This window comes from Hermetia illucens, chromosome 5, assembly GCF_905115235.1.
Source record: "Hermetia illucens chromosome 5, iHerIll2.2.curated.20191125, whole genome shotgun sequence".
Taxonomy (NCBI): domain Eukaryota; kingdom Metazoa; phylum Arthropoda; class Insecta; order Diptera; family Stratiomyidae; genus Hermetia; species Hermetia illucens.
The window spans coordinates 43,985,801-44,008,775 of record NC_051853.1 but is presented as its reverse complement, the minus strand read 5'-3'; the positions used below and the strand labels follow the sequence as shown (position 1 = coordinate 44,008,775).

General features: G+C 43.8%; 2 protein-coding genes across 2 annotated transcripts; one reads left to right on the top strand and one right to left on the bottom strand.

Moving 5' to 3' along the window:
- Positions 1 to 3,350: 3,350 nt before the first annotated feature.
- Positions 3,351 to 22,944, bottom strand: LOC119658252 (60S ribosomal export protein NMD3). Its single transcript, XM_038065536.1, has 4 exons — positions 22,736 to 22,944; positions 4,263 to 5,086; positions 3,748 to 4,195; positions 3,351 to 3,685 (listed from the first exon to the last, which is right to left on the bottom strand). Exons 1-4 carry the CDS (start codon positions 22,792 to 22,794, stop codon positions 3,487 to 3,489), a joined length of 1,530 nt encoding a protein of 509 aa, XP_037921464.1. The 5' UTR covers positions 22,795 to 22,944; the 3' UTR covers positions 3,351 to 3,486.
- On the top strand, positions 10,729 to 13,003 carry LOC119658253 (stress-activated map kinase-interacting protein 1). The gene has a single exon (XM_038065537.1). The coding sequence runs from the start codon at positions 11,125 to 11,127 to the stop codon at positions 12,646 to 12,648; it is 1,524 nt and encodes a 507-aa protein (XP_037921465.1). The 5' UTR covers positions 10,729 to 11,124; the 3' UTR covers positions 12,649 to 13,003.
- Positions 22,945 to 22,975: the final 31 nt, after the last annotated feature.

Genomic DNA, 22,975 nt, shown 5'->3' with positions numbered 1-22,975 from the left:
GGTGTTTTCCTAGCATCTGATAGCAAAAATGATCTCGAGCAACTTGTCCAAAAATGGAATGGTCGCCTCATGCAACACGGTCTCAGATTGAACTTATCTGAATTTCTGACGAACGATCCCCATGAAACACGCACAATCACTGCCAGCAGCATTGATCTGCCCAGAACTGAGCGATTTAAATACCTCGGGCCAACGCTATCAGCCAATGGAGAACTGCGTTATGAAATTGATTCACGCATTAACGCAACCTGGATGAAGTGGCATTCCACAACTGGTGTTCTTTGTGATCAACATATCAACGAATATCTTAGATCGAAAATTTAATGCAAAGTCTTCTGTCCTATCGCTCTCTATGGTTCTGAGTGTTGGCCAACTATAAAAGACAATCAACGACGTCTTGCGGTAATGGAGACGAAGATGTTACGTTGCACTAGTGGCGTCACACGTTTTGATCACATCTGACATGATATGATATCCGCGATCGTTATCCCGATCGTAGAAAAGTTGCGAGAGAGGCGTCTTCGATGTTATGGTCCTGCAATTCGTGCTAACGAGAATTCACTTGCCAAGATTGGTCTGAACATCGAAGTCGATGGTAAACGACCGAATAGCAGGCCAAAACAACGGTGGCTTGATTCGCTGGATGGGGATTTAAAAGCCTCAAGATTGCATCTAAATCAGGCATTCGATAGAGCCAAATGGTGAAACTGATCACGACGAGCCGACCCCGCTTGTGAACGGGAAAAAGGCTGAAGAAAAAGAAGAAATGTCGGCGAAAATGAGACTTATGCCGGCGCCGAGGCTGTGAATGAAGCAGACCTGGCGTAATTTTTACGTCGTAATCACTGACGTGTTGCTGTGTATGAAGTGTTGCGAAACTGAACACCGGGAGATTCGCCTAAGCTCTTAGGACAGGTCTTTCTATGTATTAGTGGACACCGGAAATTGCCGACCTGCAAAAGAATTGTCATAAGTTCCGCCGTTTGGAATAAAGTTTAAAAGCCCGGCATTCACTACAATGACAAGAGTACAGATCAGCTAAAAGAAGAGCGTGATAAAAAAAAAGCAAGCTTGCTGTTGGCAGGAGATAGTCGATGAGGTAAATAGGGATCCGTGGGGACTCGGCTATAAATTTGTCACCCGTACAATCGGGGCTTTGCAGACACCCTGCAGGCCGATCACATGGGCTGCATTGTTCGAGCACTATTCCCTAAACCGCTGGTACGAGTTAATGCCAACCAGAGGAAGTAGTCATCTCGGCCAAATGTGGAATCCCGACCCTGCGTCCCATATCGATGGACGAGTTTATTTTAGAGTCAAAATCAGCTTAGGTTAACGTTTGGTTCGAACAAATCAGCTGCAGCGGACAAGGCTTCAACTGGAATCTCGGCCTTAAATCGACTAATAACGAACATTGGGGCCCTAAATCCACCAAAAGATGTCTTCCTACGTGTACAACGCAGTCCGGTCTTCCCTACGGCACGGAAATGTAGGCTGATGCAATGGAGTGGCGGACGACGTTGATTGAGCGGTTTATCTTCGATTTTCGTATTCCTTCTATGCTTCCCACTTGTTGTAAACTTGATTTGTACAGCATTGAAAGTGATGATAAATTAACTGAAGCAGAATCTCATCATCACATCACATCACTGATGAAGAAAAGATTATACGGAACCAACGATTGCAGCCTTCTGCGAAGGTTTCTCAAAAAAGAGAGCGGTCAGACTTCTCAATGATCAATTCGCTCGGCTATATATAAAGTGCAGAGCTTTCTTTTCCTCCTCCTCATACTAAGCAAAAATTACCTAGTCGGATTACATTCGTAATATAGTTTTCATTTCCTCCTCACCCCTACCTTGTCTCGATAGAGGTGCATCGTCATTATCAACGCCGCAACAACCAGTGTCCGGTCTAGGCCTGCCTTAATAAGGAACCCCAGACACCCCGGCTTTACGCCGAGGTTCACCAATTCACGACCATTGCTGTTACATCGACGCGAAGAACGAGCCCGCCAAAGCCAATATTCCCGCTAGCTGAATGACCGGAAATAACCTGTGGTATATCACCCTCTCCAACATTTTCCTCATAGTGTCTAAAAGACAGATAGAGTGATTCACGCCAGGTGAATTCGGAAGCAGAAGTAAGGTCCACTTCTTCCACTGGGCGGAGAGTGTGCTTATGATCCATGTAGACCTGATTTTAGCGGCAACTTCAGGATTTTTTTCGCAATCCCCCATCATCGAAAGCTATTTTAATTTTTTTAACTTCTATTGCACGTCCGGCTATCGTCTCCTTCGTTTCCGATGTTGAGGAAGATGGCTTGGTGGTTACTATAGCTGTAGTCTTTGCTCAACGCCAAACAATCTCTTTCACCAACGAGGTAGTCACGTTGAAATCGTCGGGAATTATTGTAGGGCAATGGTCTACTGTCTAACGTCAAGCTGTCTAAATTCTCTGCAGATTGCGCTATTGTTGCACTAGGAGAAGTGTAAGAGCTCTAGATATGGACATGTCCACGGGTATATGGCCTGTACGCCAGCAAGCTTCTTCATGTTTTATTGTTCCAGGCCAGAACACTTCGATGACCCAAAATAGAAATGAGTTGATGGAAACTTGAAGCTTTCCAGTGATAGTGGCAGCGACTTTTCATGTCCTACTCCAAGCACAAAGAGAATATTGGCGCGGAACAGTCTCAACTTGATGCTAGTATTGAGATAGTTATATTTCCATATTTAACCCAAAATAGCGAAACCGGATCAAGTGCTATTTATACGTCGAACGACATAACATTCGGAGCCGGCATCACTTTTGATGTTCTACCCATTACTACAAATAAGAAGAGAGCAATGTCCAGCCAAAATGTTTTGTTGGTGTTTATCTTCAATTCGACTCGTAACTGCCTCCTCCATCTCCAGAACCATTCGGCCAAGGTCCATGATTCAGTGAGAGAGTAAGCTGATATTATGAGCGTAGTGGAGGTGTTTAAGGAAAGATGACATGGTTCACTGCATTCCTCCACGCCCTCCAGCTAAGGTAATATAAAGAATGTCACCATAACGAGAAATGTGGTGACAAAATCCCACCCTGGCAGATTCCGTTTAGGATTTGAAATTTCTCTCAAATTTTAAGTTGCTGCATAAAGCATGCCAAATGCACTCCCTGTTCACGTTGCCGAAACCTTTCTCGACATTAAAGGAAAGCAGATCTCCCGGTGATATAAACTCGGCACACTGCTTGATAATGATCCAAATGCCCTCTCCCCAAAATCTTACCATCTTATTTTGCTTATTCTTGTTCAAGTTGACGCATTTGAGAAGCCCTCAATTCCGTTCTCTATTTTAAAAGACACATTGAAATTTATAAAGAAAACACTTTATTAGGTTCAAATTTTCCGTATAGTTGAATATACAATTTTGCATTTCATTCATTAGAAACACGACCTGAGGCAAACAATAATGCTTCTGGGAATTAGGAAGTCCTCATAGACTAACTTTCATCTTCGCCCATTTCAACATCGTCTAAAACTAGATCATCCAACATTTCCTCCAACGTGATACGTGGCAACCCACTGCTTTCCGCTTCATCCACTGTGACAGGAATTTGTTTAGTTGGATCCTTGAAGATGTTAATATTTTGCCGCATTTCAACATCTTCCTCCAGATCTTCCAAGAATTCGTTGTAATCACTGCAACGGAAGAAAGATTATGTGAATTTCAGGTCACGAAAACAAAATGAAAAACCACTCACTTGTTCTTTCTATCAAAGTCAGTTGACTCGTCAGCCAAATGTTTCAACTTCCAGTTTCTCAAGTTCACGCGATCCATCTTGTCCCCATAGAATTTCTTAACAAGTACCACATCTGGAATTCGTTCTTTGTCCAATTTTTCGAAATCATCATTATTGATATTGGCGTCTTCCAGATTATACCCTAGAACTGAGTCTCCGAGCTTCAAAAGATGTCCCAAATGGGTTTTTGTATGGATTGTGTTGTCATTTACTCCGAGTTCTGAGGCTTTTACTACCCAAATATCACAGAGGACATGTTTGTTGGAGATTTTTCCTTGACCCGGGAAAAATTTACGATCTTTGTCGTAAATAACTTCAATATCCATGACGATGAATTCAACCAATTGTTTAGGATTGCAGATAGCCTCGAATGGAGATCGGAAGTAAACTGTGCTCGTCACTTCAGCAACTGAAAATTTTAAAAACAATTTGAATTGAAATATATTGAAATGAACGAAATAAAACTAAGTTCTTACTTTGAGCAGTTACTGGATCGATTAAGTGAATCGTGTTCGCAACTCTCTGCACTAGGCAAAGTGGCGAAATACCGCCCAATTGCTGCTGTAATTTTTTACCCAAGCACACTAAGCTATCTTTCGAAACCGGAACAATTTCCACACTGAATGTGTACTTGTAATTATAAGAGTTGCTGTGAATATCATGCGAAATAAGACGTTTTGAATTCGTTGATTTTACGGGAAGCATTGTATGTAGGAAATCAACCATTTTTCTGGCATGGTTCTCAGATGAATAAAAGAAATCCAGTCCACCGTGTATCGGTTTGATACCCAATGTGTTTTCGTGAGCCTTGTGTTTCAGAATCAACTGTTCCAAGTAGTAGAACGTTTTCTTGTTCTCTGCCCGTTGACGCACCTGAACTAAGCACCTCCAATAATCTTTTGCTTCAGTTCGATGGCAATCGTCACACATTTGGTTGTTAACCGTAAATTCAACAATGAATATTTGTTGCAAAACGGTTCCTCCCAGAACTTCACCATGCACAGTTAATTTTACTTTGATACGTCGTGAATGTGGCTCGGTCCATACGAACCCGGCGTCAATGAGTTTTACATCTTTCAGACCTTTTAAGCGTTTCAGGCAAAGTGCGAGTAAATCCCTCGATTCGAGTGCACAGTGAATCCACTCCCCTGGGGGCTGTAAATACCTTTCACAATTCCTGCAGAAGTATAGGACAGCTTGTTTTGGAATGCCTTCTGTGATGTCAACATGATTTCGCAAACATTGGACACACATATTTGCTGGATTTGGTTCGATGAGAATACCACACTCGCAACATAATCTGAAATTAAATAACATTCCGAGATGAGATTTGAAGTGCAAAGTGTTAAAATATTTATTTAATGACAAACAGTAAATTTCTAGTCACGCATTATCCTCAGAGGGAGGAGCAAGTAAGTGACTTAACTTACGCTTAAAACTAAAGAAAGAGACACAGCCAAAGGACCCATGATGTAGGGCGATGTAGGACCGGCATAGTCTCGGAATCGAGAAGTGAAAGCATATGTCGAGCTCCACGAAGGGGACATCAATAATATATGAATAAAGAGAAAGATTTTGAATTTCGGTACGTCATGGACGTTTGTATTTATCTCCGTGCTGTCCTGCTGCAATAGGCTTATCACTTGCACGACATTAAGTGTAATGATATTAAAACCGCAACGCAATGCCAATGCCACAATAGGAGTGAACAGGAGACATACGTAGGTACTCTCAACAACCTCAAGCGTAGAGCAATCCTGGGTACCTAACAGTGATGATCCAGAGGAAGCTTCAACTTTAAACGCTTTTCGAGTGCAAAGAATCCTCGCTGAAAAGGTGAGAGAGGAACCACTTACATCGATCAAACCTGGGAAGCGGACAACAAAAAACTAGATCCATGTTAGCAGGCCTTTCCCTTGATGCTGTTCCACAGAGGCACATAAAGTCAGCGTGCTCTTAACCAGTCGATCAGGAGTAGGTTAGCAGGCCGCGATGGAAAGAAAGCAAACGCTAGGAGACCGTTCGAAATTGTGGAACTTGCAGCTGCAGTTACTCGAATTCGCAATGGTTAAGGGCCAAGGGATGGATGACCAATTCAAAGTTGAGATCTTCAGAATGGCGGTAGATACGACTTCATAGAGATGCAGTGCATGTCCCATCGGCTGCCTCAGCAGAAAATCTTTTCCACAATGTGGGAGACCGAGGGGGAGTTTAATTCAAGATATATGTAAAGGAGAGGGAAAGAATGCGGAAGAAGTGAAATGAAACAGTTCAATATGTTTGGTCCCGGTGGCTGGCAAAGAGCGGGAAAAGCTCATTCTAAACAGACTCAATACCATACTTAGTGGCAAAACGAGAGTTATGCAGCGTCAGTTGGGGTTCCCTACGGAAAACGAGGATGCCAACTATAAAGTGGAATGTATTGTGCAAACTAACCAGAAGCTCTATGTGCCTCCAATGGCCTTGGTTATTGAGGGAACCTTCGACCATATTTGGAGGCCAGCGGTACTCAAAGAGTTGGAAAGAAGGCAGTGCATACCCGCGCTCTATGTTCTTATCCATAGCTATCTACAAGACCATAGAATAGCTATGGAAAAAGTCGGAAATGCTTGTTCGACGATGAATGTAACCTAACAACGGAACGAAAGAATACCGCATATCGAGTAATATTGCATTCTCAAAGGACGCGGGCACGCGCAGAGACTTATCACGAACTCCGGCGAGCGGAAAAGCGACTTCACAAACGCAAAAAGAAAGCCTGGGGGAACCAGCAGGTCTGTGAACTGGAAAAGTACAGGGAGCAACCGCATCAAGCGCAGAAGTTTTACCAACAAGTCAACAGGATAAAAACTTATATACCTCGATGTTTATCCTGCCGAAGCAAGAGGGAAATCTGATTTGCGACAAAATGGGCACATTGGAGCGATGGGTGAACATCGGCCAGTTGGAGGTCCCGCCAACTGAAGACGACTGACAAATGCTGCCACCACCAAGCATGGAAGGAAGAAACAATCCTTGCAATTCATTAGCTTAAAAACCATAATTCGCCAGGAGCCGAAGGAATTACAGCCGAATGGGTTAAGTATGGAGCCGGCCAATTAACCCAAGTAGTTCATCAACTGATGCTCAAGGTGTGCGACAGTGAATCAATGCCTGACGACCGGCAACGAGGCATTATCTGTCCCATACATAGGTGCTCAGAGATGGTGGTGAGGAAGACGGGGCGGCAATCCTATCAGCTGAACCAAAACCAAGTGGCCGAGGAGAACCTCCATAGTGGTGGCACTGGGAGATGCTGTAACGCATTGGCTTACCGGCCGTGATGCAGTAGACGAATGCTCCAAAGGCCTAATCAGGCCGATCAGACCCGAGTCTGCACGGGGACTCATCTGAAGTGGCAACTGGTCACGAAACTTTACCAGGGGTATACTGGTACCATGGGAACCGGGATAGCCCCGGGACTCAATACTTCGGGAGAATTCCTGTTGTATGTGAGTGTAGCTCGGTTGTTTGCGGTTGGTCCCCTAGTGGGAGCTTCATGGGGGTTGTGGTTACGTTCATGCGAACAGAGACTTTCGGACCTCGGCGTGGTGTTGCGTTTCAACACGGATGCCGTACTCCTTAGAGATTTAGGTAGGTCTTGCATCCACCAGTACGAATGCTGTGCCATGCACTTGGTATAGACTGGTACCGTCGTAGCTTGCTTCGGCGGAGCTCTGGTTGTGGTCACAAAATCAATCCGTGTCTTAAGAAGACGGTGGGATTAAATCTCCATAACAGGTACAGGACTGACTGTCCCATACATAAAAAGGGGGATATCATGCATAGCAGCAATTACAGAGGTATCACGTTACACATTATTGGCACATACCGAAGAGGCTCCACTACAGGCAAATTAGCAAGAAATCAGATTTCCTCTCTGCGGCAAACGATGGCAAACTGTTGGAATATGGACATCAGTTGCACCGCCGCCTATGATAACATAGCCAGGTTTAAGCTGTAGACGGCCATTAGAAAATCCGGTATCCCGGCGAAATTGATAAGACTGACTAGGCTGACTCTGACCAATGTGTGAAGCCAGATAAAAACAGCAGGATCTCCCTCGCGACCATTCAACATCAACAATGGTGTGAGACAAGGCGATGCACTATCACGCGTCCTCTTTAACATGGCCCTGGAAAAAGTGATTCGCGATGCAGATATCAACGTAAGAGGCATCATCCTCTTCGAGTCCACCCAACTACTGCCGTACGTTGACATTATGGGAATAACAACCCGAGATGTATAGTCTACCTTCATTCAGATCGAGCAGGTGGCGCGAGATCTTGGGCTGCACATTTATAAAGGCAAGACGAAGTACATGGTGGCAACGTCAGCGCCAAAAACGAAAGAACGAACTACATCGAATAGCACTCGTCAAACGAGAACAATAAAAATAGGAAACTACAACTTTAATAGCGTTGAAAATTTATTTTATCGAGGGTCGAAAATCACAAACGATAACAGCTATGTCGACGAAATCCACGCACGGTTGGTGGCAGCCAACAGAGCTTATTTCAGCTTACAAAAACTGTTCCGCTCGAAACGTGTCACCGTAGGGTCAAAGCTCTTACTGTACAAGATAATGATTTTGCCAGTCCTCATGTATTCCTCGGAGGTAGGTAACTATCAGTGGCTGCTCCCCAAGGATTGCTTTACCCAGTGTCCAGTATGACTCTAGCTAGAGCTAGGGAATCGGAGACAAAGTCCATGAGGGTTTCTCTTCCCTTCTCCGCAGCTTATGCAATGCGAATTGTAGGGTATGCCGAGCCTGACGGCATGGTCCGCTATGGGCCAGTTCCCCGTGCTGACCGCGGTAATCCTGAACTTGCACGCGTCTGGCACAGGAGCTCTCGTTGTCGGGCTATGTTATAAGCGGGCCAAGTCCTCCTTAACTTGGCATAGCTGGTAAGCATTCGCTATCTGAGTTCCGCGGCTGTTAGGTAGTGCGAGTAGACTCCGCCCTTGGCAGCTGAATGTACCCGCCGAAGAGCTGCCAAGAGCAGAGCTCTGCCTGGCCAATCCGTCAGCACATTCATTCCCTTCTATGTTCCTAGACCCGAGAAACCAGAGGAGAGTGACCTTGAGCGTGGCGCTCAGACTGTTCAGCGCGTCTTTGCACTGTCCCACCAGCCTGGAGGATGTCGTCGTTTAGTGCAAGGCCTTGATGGGCGCTTGGCTGGTCAGAATAGCTATGTTACGCTTGGGGCTCGAATCACGCTCCAGCCATCGACAGACTTCCAGTATCGTCAGTACTTCCGCTTGGAATATACTGGCGAAACATGGGAGACCCTACGGCTTGGATTCATTGTGTGTATTCGAGAACCAACTTTGATCCATCGGTAGAGAATACTATGTCATAACCTTGCAACACACCGCCGGTCTTCCATTTTGCCCTGTTTGGAAAATCCACAGCAAAGGTTCTCGTGGAGTTTAGTTTGCGTGTGGTGTAGTCCGTGGGGAATGCCCAGATTTCCCGAGGTACTTCGCCTAGGATGTTACTGTGGCCGTAGGACTTCGCTGCCCAGCATCCAGACTCACGTAGCTTGACGGCATTGCACGCTACAACGTATATAATGTGGAGATCCAAGGGGAGGAGATGTAGGGGTACATTGAGAGCATCTGCCGGGCAGGACTGCAGAGCCCCAGTAGCACCTGCACACGCGGTTCTTTGAATCCTATTAAGCTTCATCCTATTGTATTTTTTACTCAAAGCCTGCTACCATACAATAGAACCGTACGTTAGGATTGGACGCACCACAGCAGTGAACATCCTCGGCCGGAGACCGTATTTCTTTGCAAAAGTTCTCTTGGAGGCATAGAAGGCTATACAAGCCTTCTTAACCCTCAGTTCCATGTTCAATCTCCAATTAAGTTTTGGATCCAGGATTACACCCAGGTACTTTACATTGGAAGAAAGAACCAATCTTTGTTCATTCAGCCCTGATAGGTGGAATTCAGGCATGCTTGCTTTGGTGGTGAATAGCATCAGTTCCGAGTCCGCATCTTGCGACCCACAGGCACAATTTTCGCAACGCTTCTTTCACAATGTCGTTAATAATGGACGGAAACATAATATTACCAAGTCATCGGCATACGCCACTACCTTCACCCCGCTGCTACCCATCACTATTAGTCAGAGCACCGGAGAGATGCCGCCACCTTGGGGCGTGCTTCTGTTTGCAGCTCTGGTCAAGTGGTTGCCTCCAAGATCCGACTGGATTATCCTGGTACTCAGCATGAATATAATCCAATGCGTAAGACACACCTCCAATCCAATACTGGTCAAGGCTTCCTTGATGGCGTTGCTACTAACGTTGTTGAAAGTTTCGTCTATATCCAAGAAGCTAGGGTGTACTACTTATACTGGAGTGACCGGAGGCGGCAGTATCCAGACATTGCAGTGCGAGGACCCAAAGAGAGCGACTCGAACTCGTAACCTCTTACTAATTCAATTCTTACGATGGAAAGCTCCAGCACACACTTTAATTTGGCAACCGATTTTGAATTTTAGCAATTTGTTAAGGTTTTGAGCATTTTGGAAGAAGTGCTATCAAATTTCCAAAATTTAATATTTCTATGTATAAAAAAAAATCAGTTCGGTGTGCTACCATGCACTAGCGAAGCATGTCTCCAAGAGAAATAATTGAAAATCCAGAGAAAAAAAATTAAGACAAATTTGTCTCGTTTAAATGTGAATTTCTTTTCTAGTTTCTTTCTATTCGGAATTGTTAGACTTTGATATCTCGAATTTCGGTACCCTAAGGTATCGATAGCTCGAAGGGAATCGTTGACCTCTTGAGATTCGGGTTCAAGGTTCAATTATATTCATAAAATATACTCAATACGATTTACAAATTAAGCAAATCGCGATTAACCCACTATCCACAGTTGCTACAGAAATAAATTATGAGCTCATAATTTTTCCGCACGCCACATTAGTAATTTGTTATTAATAACTCATTATTATTGAAGCGAATATTTTCTTCTTCCATCATTTCCATGAATTTATAAGAACCAACAGTATCAAAAGCAATTTGCCGAGGTTCGTTAACGTTTGCAACCTTTCGCTGCGCTTAACAGTTTTGCAAATATGAACGCTATCGCTTACCATCACTACCACCAGATATCTCTCATAACGCTTGAAGGAAAATACGCGCTCTAGCTTTGTCGCGCTAAGAAATGACAGTGAACAACACACTTGTCAAACTCCTGTCAACACTATTTAGGTTTAGTGCCCGTAATTATAATTATTTAAATATTTCCAAGTAGCAAAATAAAAGAAATCACATCTGCAAAATGGCCACCTACAATAATCGACACTGGCTACTATGTCACATACGGAATTCGTGCATTTCCACTGACGACACTGGAATGTGCGAGGCGGTGATGCTGAGCGATGACTTAGCCAAGCACTTCCTGAAGCGTGGTCAGCAGAAAAAAGTGGAAGAGACTGCGGAGGGAGCCGCGTACCGGACCGAGGATCTCGCAAAATTCGTTTGTTATCCCGGACTCGACCAGAGCGACGACGAAGATCTGGATCCAGCGTCACAGTCGTTCGATATTCAAGTCTTCCCCGAAATTGGGTCACATCGATATCGCACCAACACGGCCCAAAAGCTGGAGAAAATGAATCAGGCGCGACGAAAAGCCGCGCGGATTCGGAGTGTGAAAGTGGACGATTCAACCGTATCAGAGGCTACCGACACGGACATTTTCGAAAGGAAGGAAGTGAAGCAAACACAAGCGCCGGACGACGTTAGCAAAAAGCCGCCGATAAGTCGACTCTCGGAACAGTTGACTATGTGCCCGAAGCAGTCACAGAACAAATTTCTGCAGTACGCTCGGTTCGATGGTACTTCACAGACTGGGATTGCCACCAAGAATCTCAGCATATTTCTCACAATGCTTCCGGAAAACCTGCGAAATTTTCCGATGAAAGTTTGCGTGGCGGCGAACGCGACAATCGAGGAAGTCATAGGCTACATCTGCTATAAATGCAGCATTCAGTACCCCGACATCCAGCTGCAGTCGGCTCGAAACTACGGACTGTATCTCACCGAGGAAGACGGCGAAATAGACATGGACCTGCCCCCGCTAGACCTACGTGAGCCGTGCGCGAAATTCGGATTCACCCATCTAGCCCTGACCGTGCGGAAGCCTATCGCTCAGGTTGTCATCGATTACCGTTCACTTTCTATGACCTCCGAGATGGAGTCCGCCAGCGAGGCGGCCGTTGCAGCCATACGTAGTATTTCCAACAGTCATTCCGATGGCGACATGGCGCGGATGCTCGGCCACAACTCGAAGATCGAGGCTCCACTCTACAAAACGTACAATCTCAACTTAATACACGGCCCCTTCAAAACCAAAGTACAATTGGGAATCTCCGGCGAGCGGATAGAAATCGACCCGGTACGAGTGCAGAATTCGCGATTCTTCAAATTCCGTCCCGTCAACTTCAACATTGAGTCTGTGGCGTACTGCGAGGTGGTCGAGAAGCATCCGATGAAAGCACAGATTCGCCTGTGGTATGTTGTGAACCCGCAAAGCAAGAACTTCACCGACGTGATGCCAAACACAAGCCAAAACTATCTCTCGTCGAACACTTCGTCGGCCAGCCCGTTGCATCTTAATCTCGCGCCTGCAGCAGATAATTTCAAGAGCTACGTATTCGAAACCGACGCCGTAACTGCCAATGAGATAAACTCGAAAATCAATTTCCTGCTCGAGGTTCGATCAAGTGCAATACGGCGAGAATTTCTTTTCATCAAAGAGAAGAAACGCGAACGACCATTGACTAAAAAGGTTTTCGGTAAATGACGAGCGTATTGCCTGTACTTTATAAGTCTGTAATTTTCTCAGTTCCGACACTATTCTCGATGGATTCCTCTGTTAGAACCGCTATCGCCAGTTCCAATGGAACGTGCAACCCAAGGTGGATAATATACTAAAATACAATGCATTTAGCATATATGTCGCCTCGCTACGATCATGAGTTGAAGAGTTTGCCAAGTTGCGCTCTTGAAACCCAAAATGTTAACGAACGATCATGGAAAATTCAATTCGACTCGAAAAACAATGTACGTCGTTTATATAACTATAAATGTAATAATGTTGAATGTATGGTCTCACCCAAGTGAAGCTTTTCGCTTTAATAAATTAGGTCTTAAGATTATTTACTTGAGGTTTGCCTTTTATTTCAAGAGTTCAGTGATTAAGCACTGCACAGGGTTGATTCAATCACATCATGATACTGCGGGTTGCAGTGACGCTTGCCTTTAATATTTCTTTTTGCTTTAAACTCGGGGGGATTTCCAACAATTTTAATGAGGTTGAACATTTAGTCATTGGGAGAAGCAAACTTTCCTGTATCAAGTTCCAATTGATGGACCCTTTTGGAAGAATAAACCACTTAAAATGTTATCGCCCGGGAAAGCCGATTCGTTTCTTTTTTCTTTCCTTGGCTCTTTAACAAGGCAAATGCAAAAGGAGACGGTGCGGAGTATTGGATTTTTTATTTTGAACTTGCAAAGCGGAGCGAAATTCGGGTCCGAACTAACGATTGTTCCTTGGAGAAGAGTCAACAAAACTTGAAAAAAGAATTCTCGAAACAATTAGGTTTGAGGGAATTTTCCGAAAGGTTTTCATTTGATTCAAAGTTGGATCGTGTTCCGGCCGGTCATTAAGGTAGAATTGCTTTCACTTAATATATTTAGTTGCTACAATTATGCATAGCGAGTGAAGGCAGCAATAGTTCTCAATGTTGTTGGATGAAAAGTTTTTCTCCTTTTAATTATGTTGCGATCACAACGCCACTTCATACAAGTTGAGCTGGTGCGTGAGCAATTTCTTAACACTTGTTTGATGTCAACTTTGTTATGAGACACTAGGAAAACTTTGCACAGTGTATAGTGCGTTGAACGTCGAATATTCCGTGCGATAGTCTCCATAACAAGGATAGAGGGTAATGACAAGGGGGGATTCTTCGAACACCGAAAGAAACACGAAGCGATTTTGATATAACTGCTACACTTTCGAGTTTTACTTCTCGAATCGCAGTAAAACAATCCGTCCAGCTTGCGAGTTCTTCCGGCATTAAGTGTTGCCGCAATGCATATCAAGTGAGTTTATGTGGCAAACGATCAAACATCTCCTTTAAAGCCAGAAATATAATGTAGAGTTCGATGCTTCGTATGGTGTCTTTCCACGTGTAACCACGCTGAGTGCTCACCTAGGGGAACTAGAGATATCTATGGGCACTGCCTGCAGGTTCTGTGCGGAGTGTGATGAAACCTCTATACACGTTCTGGGGCAGTGATCGGCACTTGTGCAAAATAGGTCGAAGCATCTGGGAGAAAACTGAATACCAGATGCAAAGTTGAAAGATCTGAAAGTAGGGAATATACTAAAATTCCTAACAGGCTTGCTTGAGATACTATAACTAGCGTTTTGTTTTGCCTTCACTGATGTGCAGCCCAAGATCTCGCGCCGCCTGCTTAATCTGGATGAAGGCAGTTTGTACGCCTCGGATCGTTCTTCCCATCATGTCGATATCGTCAGCATAGCCCAGTAGTTGGATGGACTTAAAGAGGATCCTACCTCTTGCATTTACCTGAGCATCGCGGATCACTTTCTCGAGGGCCAGGTTAAAGAGGACACATGATAGGGCCTCCTCTTGTCGTAGACCGTTGTTGATGTCGAATGGTCTTGAGAGTGATCCTGGTGCTTTTATCTGGCCTCGCATATTGGTCAGAGTCAGCCTAGTCAGTCTTATCAATTTCGTTGGAATACCGAATTGTCTCAAAGCCGTGTAGAGTTTTACCCTGATTATGCTATCATAGGCGGCTTTAAATTCGATGAATAGATGGTACAACTGTTGTCCATATTCCAACAGTTTTTCTATCGATTGCCGCAGAGAGAAAATCTGATCTGTTGCTGATTTGCCTGGTTGATTGGAGTGAAGCCTCTTTGGTATGGGCCAATGATGTTCTGGGCGTATGGGGCTATCCGGCCTAGTAAGATAGAGGAGAATATCTTATAGATGGTACTCAGCAACGTGATACCTCTATAATTGCTGCACTGTGTGATATCTCCCTTTTTATGTATGAGACAGATAATGCCTCGTTGCCAATCGTCAGGCATTGATTCGCTGTCCACACCTTGAGCACAAGGTGATGAACCATTTGGTGTAACTGGTCGCCTCCATATTTAACCAATTCGCCTGTAATTCCATCGGCTCCTGGCGACTTATGATTTTTAAGCCGATGAATTACACGGACTGTTTCTCCTATACTTGGTGGTGGCAGTATTTGTTCGTCGTCTTCATTTGACGGGACCTCCAACTCGCCGATGTTCTGGTTGTTCAATAGCTCATCAAAATACTCAATCCATCGCTCCAATATGCCCATTTTGTCGGAAATCAGAGTTCCCTCTTTGTCTCGGCGGGATGCTGACTTGTTGGTAAAACTTCTGCGCCTGGTGCGGTTGCTCCCTGTAGTTTTCGAGTTCACAGACTCGTTGGTTCTCCCAGGCTTCCTTTTTCCGTCTGTGAAGTCGCTTCTCCGCTCGACGGAGTTCGTGATATGTCTCTGCGTGTGCCCGCGTTCTTTGAGAATACAACATTACTCGGTATGCAGCATTCTTCCGTTCCGTTGTTAGCTTACATTCATCGTCAAACCAGCCGTTCCGATTTGTTTTGCGGCTGGGGCCAAGTATGTTTGTGGCCGTATCAATGATAGCGTTCTTCAGGTGGTTGTGAAGATCATTTGTTGATATAGACTCATGTAGAGGTGGCCAAAAAATTCTTCGGAAGATTCTTTTCTTGAACGTGACCAAGAGTTCGCAATTTTTCTTTCTAAAAACCATAAGAACTGACAAGATCATGTACGGTAAGAGCTTTAACACTATGGTGAGACGTTTCAAGCGAAACAGTTTTTGTAAGCTCCGGGTATTGGCATCGCAAATGAATAACCACACAGAAATTAACTCATTATTATTTACAGTATGGATATATTGTCTGATTGCGGTAAAGGTTACCGAAAATAGGCAACGCATTACTGAAGCAATGAAAACTACCGAATTTCGAATGTGGGTGGAAGCATACTCTGTCGTAATCACCGGGGTCGTTGGTTGACTCAACCCCTCGGAAAGTGACGATCATATTTTAGGTTAAGGTACATACCAATCTATTCGCAATCGGAAAATGTCTGCTATAAAACCGGTGGATTGGCCCCATTCGTATCTTTTTCGACTGTCAAATTAATATTAGTTAACATCAATGATGAAAGTAATATAGGAACAGGAATACCTCGACTTAATACAATAATTGATTCCAAAATAACCGAAAATTGCGTCGACACAATAGGCGAAATGATAAACAATATTAAGTTTATTTTTTTCGATTTCTTAACCCTCTAGTTGCCAGATGCATTTTAATTAAAAAACAAGTCGGGAAACCGGAAGCTTGACGCTTCAGATGCAAAAGGTTTTGTGCTTCCCTGTGAGGAGCATAATGCAGTTCTCCATTGGCTCGAGCCAATCTGCCAATGGCACTAACCTGCCCAGAACTGAGTGATTTAAATATCTCGGGTCAATGTTATGAGCCAATGGAAAACTGCGTAATGAAATTGGTGGTGTTCTTTGTGATTGACATATTAGCCCACGTCTCAAATCTAAAATTTAGCACAATGTCGTCCGCCTGCCGCTCTCTATAGTTCTGAATGTTGGTCGACTATAAAAGGCAATGAACGGCGTCTTGCGGTAATGGAGACGAAGATGTTGCATTGCACTGGTAGCGTGACACGTTCTGATCACGTCCGAAATGAGAATATCCGCGAACGATATGGGGTTGCAACGATCGTGGAAAAACTGCGAGTTAGGCGTTTTCGATGGTATGGTCACGTAATTCACGCTAACACCGAAGTCAATGGTAAGCCACCAAAAAGCCGGCCGAAACAACGGTAGCTTGATACGCTGGATGGGGATTTAAAGGCCTCGCGATTACATCCTGATCAGGCATTTGATAAAATAAAATGGTGAAACCGATCACGACGAGCAGACCCCGTTTGTGAACGGGACAACGGCTGAAGAAAAGGAAGATGTGAGGAGCGACGAGTGCACGATAGATCCGTGTCAAATAGCTAAAAATTCCCATTGCCTTCTATTTTTTATAAAGCGATTTAAATAAATCATTTGATGGAAAGCCCTGTATTGATAATAGTCAACCTCATACGCTTCACACTCTGAGTTAAATATTATTAGCAAATGCCAAGAATTTAACCTACGTCAGATATAAAAAAGGGCTGGGGAGAATTATATTCTTCTTGAATGGAATTTTAATATTTCACTCGAATTCCAATTATTCTCGTTAATTACGACGTCAGTATCTTATTTGCGTGCTCACATACCAAGCTTAAGGTGTACTCTGAGAAGAAATAAAAGCCAGATTTAGTGAAAATGCATAATGCTGCCCCTTCCCATAACGGACGAATAACATACTTTATATATGTATTTTCCCTGCAATAAGTAACTTACAATGCATGCATTGTTATAAACATTATTTAATAACTTATTTCAAACGAACTTATGTGTTGCGTACAAAAAGAATTAAATCCCACTAGATTGTGATTTTCTTACAGTGTGCACCGTGTAGCCAAATATTCTTGCATAAAAATCCAAAAAACCTTTCATATCTGAAGCGCTGAGCTTGCGGTATCCGACATGTTTTTTATTTATTTTCCGAGTAATATATTTTGAACAGTATTATCATTGTGTATGTTTGCTCTGTTTTGTTATTTATACTTGGTTTTCGTGTTGAGGCTCGATTGATGGGAGCACCATGAAATGTAGTGACAAATTAACATTTTTTCCACAGGATATAGTTACTTTTTCTCTTTCAAAAGATACATTATTATTTACAATATATCCATAATTCCTATTACTCATTCCTTGGTAAATATGTTCACTCACGAAATACACGCTTTTGCAGATTAATATGGAGAGAATGGTTTAATACAGATTGTAATTACAGAAAATCTTGCTTCGATGCATTAAAGTAATCAAGAATGCATCCCTTTTAAACAAAATAAAATAATCCAACACACTTTGAAAGTACATTATCCGAATCATACTCACGATGGCTGGCTTCGTAAAATAAAATTGATTGAGTCAGAAACCAGTATTGCAAGAAGAGCTACATCATTCTATACTCTCCTGCTTGAATTCGTATTTTAACTATAGATTTAAGGATCACAAGAGGAAACGATCCTTCGTGTAGTTTATGAAAATGAATTGATCGATCTTTCAAGAAATTGAATGATAACCCATGGTGCAGTCGAGGGGCAGCAATGGTTTTGTGAATGACTTGGGTTTGATCGATATCGTCAAACTACCTCAAAATGGTGAAATATACGCTGACAAGATTATCAGCGCAATAAAAACAGGAATGCAAAAAGTCGAGCTTGACCTAGACGAACGAAAAAGACAGTCTTGACGACTAACTGGTAGGAAAAGGAATACGGTCAATAATTTTACTACTGTCCACACCTTCATTTTAAATACAGTTGAATGGGTGGGTGGAAAACCCGTATAACTCCAAAATTGACGGTTTTATGTTGAGGTACCCAAAATTGCATTTAAACGTGCCGCTTTCGCACTCATGTCGTGTTTGCGATTATATATAAATGGAGCGATTACCACATGTCGCTACCGTCGGTCACCCTGCTCCCAAGGTAGAGATGAGACTGTGTCTGATGAGTTACCTCTGCCCTGAACGAAACCGTCAGTTAACTTTTCATGTAGATGCTATACGCATTTAAAAAAGCACGTATACTGTCTATTTGCGAACCAACCAATGTATAAATAAAGCTCTACCGTGTCTATATTCCTTCTGACTTGAATGCTAAAGGCATTGAATACTAATTTCTATCGTGGATCAATATTTATTTTTGAATCAGTAGAAAATGATGTAATGGAGTTTAATCTGTCAAATGAAAAATTTGCGAACTTGGTCCACCACAATACCTGCAATGGTATGATTGGAAAATAAGCAAACTATAAAGCGATCTTAAGACATGTCTTCACGTCGACCAGGTAGTGATCCTTTTCAGTAGAGATGAGGTAGATTCTCAAGCAGGATTGAGTTGAATGAGGAAGGGAAGCAAGAACTCGACGAGGTCAATAGGTCAGATAAAATTGTACGAATATGTCAAGTGGTGGTCAAAGGGTAGTATAGGTCCCAGGACGAAACGTGGATTGGTACCCACGATGGAGCATAACGCCTGCTGAACCAACACCAACAGCTCTACTACCAAACCTTATCTCCACCTCCACGTGGTAACCGCTGGGAGCTCTTTCTGAACGAAAAACTGCAGACGGAGAAGGATGAAGACGAGTCTCTCGCGTTTAAAAACGGGACAAATTATACCAACTGATCCTCCCGGTTGGGAGTTGGGTAAGGCTGACTACCCTACATGAAAAACTGAAGTTACGAAGCCACAACAGAAGCCTCGGACTGGACGGATAACACAACGACGAAATCGGCAACGACAAAGGAATAACAATTTGCCCATTTTCTCATGGAACGTGCACTCCTTGTACAGAGATGAAGCTGCTAAGCAGCTAGCCAATACCCTGTTCCAATATAGGGTTGATGTAACAGCGTTACAGAAGAAGCGTTGGACAGGGACCGGTTTCTTGGAGAAGAGTCGCTACACCATATATTATAGTGGCCATCCAGTAAGCCATGCGCTCGGAGTAGGTTTCTTAGTCAGCCAAAAAATTAAACCTGCTGTTATCGGCTTTGAAATCATATGCTATGCACTCTGCGCTTGCGAGGCAAATTTAGAAATATAAGCCTCATTAACGTTCACGCCCCTACAGAGGAGACTGCAGAGTTGGAGAAGGATACCTTCTACGAGGCAGTAGAACGAACCCTCGAAGCCTGCCCCAGATATGATATCAAAATCATACTTGGGGATTTTAACAGCCAAGTAGGCACGGAGCCCGTATTCAGGCGATACGTTGGCTCTCATACCTTACATCAAAATACAAATGATAACAGACTATGGATTATTCAATTAGCAGTGTCACACGAAATGGTTGTTGGAAGTACCTGGTTTGCGCGGAAAGCGGTCCACAAACATACGTAGGCCTCTCCAGACGGGACCACTTTCAACTAAATTGACCATGTGTTGATCACTATCTCAATGACATGGTACTCCAAGCACGAATAACAACACCACCCAGAATCCTCTCTGACAATCACGTGAGAGTTAACACTGAAGCCATCCACAACACAACCCTCGGCGTTACCTATAAGAGGGAAATGGATGCCGCAACAACCGCAGTCAACAGAGATCCTGGAGATGAAGCATCAACAAATGATCTTCACTATTACCTGAAGAACGTTATCAGCCAAAAAAGTTGGAACGGCTGGTTGGACGATGAAGGTAAGCTAGTGACGGAACGAAGAATGCTGCATACCGAGTAATGTTGCATTCTCAAAGGATGCGGGCACGCGCGGAGACTTAAACGGGACTCCGGCGAGCGGATAAGCGACTTCACGGACGGAAAAAGGAAGCCTGAGAGAACCAACAGATCTGTGAACTCGAAAAGTACAGGGAGCAACCGCACCAGGTGCGCAAGTTTTACCAACAAGTCAGCAGGATGAAGCCTTATACATACCTCGATGCTCATCCTGCCGAGGCAAAGAGGGAAATCTGATTTCCGGGTTGAGTACTTTGATGAACTACTGAACAATCAGGACATCGGCGAGTTGGAAGTCCCACCGACTGAAGATGACGGACAAATAATGCCACCACCAAGTTTAGAAGAAACAGTCCGTCCAATTCATCGGCTTAAAAATCATAAGTCGCCAGGAGCCGATGGAACTACAGCCGAATTGGTTAAATATGGAGGCGACCAATTACACCAAGTGGTGCATCAACTTGTGCTCAAGGTGTGGGACAGCGAATCATTGCCTGACGACTGGCAAAGAGGCATTATATTTCTCATACATAAAAAGGGCGATGTCACGCAGTGCAGCAATTATAGAGGTATCACGTTGCTGAGTACCATCTATAAGATATTCTCCGCTATCTTGCTTGGCCGGCTAGCCCCATACGCCCAGAGCATCATTGGCCCATACCAAAGAGACTTCACTCCAGGCAAATCAGGAACATCCCTCTGCGACAAGCGATGGAAAAACTGCTGGAATATGGGCATCAGTTGTACCATCTATTCATCGGCTTTAAAGCCGTCTATAATAGCATAACCAGGGTAAAACTGCACACGGCCATGAGAGAATGAGAATGACTCTCAAGACCATTCGACATCAACAACGGTCTACGACAAGGGGATGCCCTATCATGTGCCGTCTTTAACCTGGCCCTGGAGAAAGTGATTCGCGATGCTGAGGTAAATGCGAGGGTACGATCCTCTTTAAGTCCACCCAACTACTGGACTATGATGACGATATCGACATCATGGGAGGCATCGGCGCAAGACCGGGATGCCTGGAGTTTCTTATTAAGGCAGACCTAGATCGGATAGCGGTTGTTGCGCCGTTCATGATGATGAATATGTCAAGTGAATAACTAAGATAAAGATAGAACTATTTCAAGGGCAAGTAAAACTAGTTTAGAGAGAAATTTGTTTTGAATAATGTTAGTGGTATCAGTGACAAAATACGACAAACTGAACTTTAGCTTGCCTTGTCTTTCCTGTCATTATTCTGTTTTGGTAAAATTGGCCACATTCTCGGCGTTATTTGAAGTATTCAATGATTTGTTTCAGTGAACAGTTCTAAACTAAGAATGACGTCAAAGCCATCAAACTCCTTCTATATCAATGCTTCCCAAGCTTCAACTTCAGCTGCCGTCGAACACCTATCTGGCCTCGATAATCAAACGATCGAACGGGATCTAAGTAATGTCCTAGAGGCAGTTAAAATCCTCGATGTACATTGTGCCTTTGCGAAATGTAAACGAAAGACCAATTTAATGGGACAAAATTGTGAATATTGTCGAGAGCGATATTGCTTCAGGCATGGCCTGCCTGAAATCCATGGATGCGGTGAGGCTGTACGCCACGATGAACGCAAGAAGTTTCTACATCCGGAAGCTGCTGTAACTTCCCGCCAACGGGAAGATTTAGCTAAGGCGAAAAAACGACTTCATGCTAAGTTGACTGATATGAATTTATTGCGGAAGCAGAGGCAGCCGACCGCTGGTAAATCGAGGAAGAAATGATATTGAAGTAGGAAAACTTTGAGGTGGTGGCGAGGCGATGAATGTCACTGAAGTAGTATTTCACCAAATTTGAAATTGTATTTATTCAACTTGACATTAAAAGTGTAACGGAACGGTGGATTGTTGTGAATGGAATTGGTTGGAAATTAGCAGTTTTGGGTGGGCGTAAGGAGGGTTTCCTACGTATTAAGCAGTTGAAAGGACGCATTGTCCTGATGCTGTGAATGCAATTTAGTTCCAGTTGTGTGTCATCTTACGAAGTGTGGTAGCGTCTTATAATCTCTTTAAAGTACTTTTTTCATTGCTCATGAGAAGTTGTCTTTCAATTCCGTTAAAGATGTCTGCAACAGAACAACACTAAATTTTTGGGCGATATATTATTGAATGCAACAAGTATTGGCAGAGCAAGAACGGTGGGAAGCAGAATGCAGCGCCAAGAAGGCCTCAATCTATTCTGAACTATTGATGCGCGTGTTGCCGAGAGGTGACCGTTCCGATGCGAGTATATTTCGTTATAATTGAGGAACGTCCTAGGAGGAAATGCAGTAGTTCTAGGCCCAGTTGACGATATCACTCAAAATCTCCATAGCATAAAACCATAAACACAATCATCTGCTCTTAGTGGTTATAATGCACTTGATATTCACGAATCGACTTACATTTGCGCCTTGTTTTCCGTTTCCTGCTTGACAGCACCCCCGAAATCCATGTACTCCATTTCGATTGCCTGATAAATCCCCGTAAACCGCGAAGAAAGGACACTAACTGCGGCACATGTGCCACACCGCAGCACAAAACTTGACGTGACGACCGAAAAGAATGGCAAATTGACGTCCACGAGCTGACAACCCGTCCCCAAACACAACGGAACGTCCACTCAAAGCTTCTCCTCTATCGGT

Excerpts from the sequence above, each read along its gene's own strand:
- LOC119658252 (XM_038065536.1), bottom strand. The coding sequence starts at position 22,794 with ATGGAGTACATGGATTTCGGGGGTGCTGTCAAGCAGGAAACGGAAAAC. Across the intron at positions 4,196-4,262 it reads CGATCCAGTAACTGCTCAAA|TTGCTGAAGTGACGAGCACA; the intron begins GTAAGAACTTAG and ends TAAAATTTTCAG. Across the intron at positions 3,686-3,747 it reads GACTTTGATAGAAAGAACAA|TGATTACAACGAATTCTTGG; the intron begins GTGAGTGGTTTT and ends CTTCCGTTGCAG.
- LOC119658253 (XM_038065537.1), top strand. The coding sequence starts at position 11,125 with ATGGCCACCTACAATAATCGACACTGGCTACTATGTCACATACGGAAT.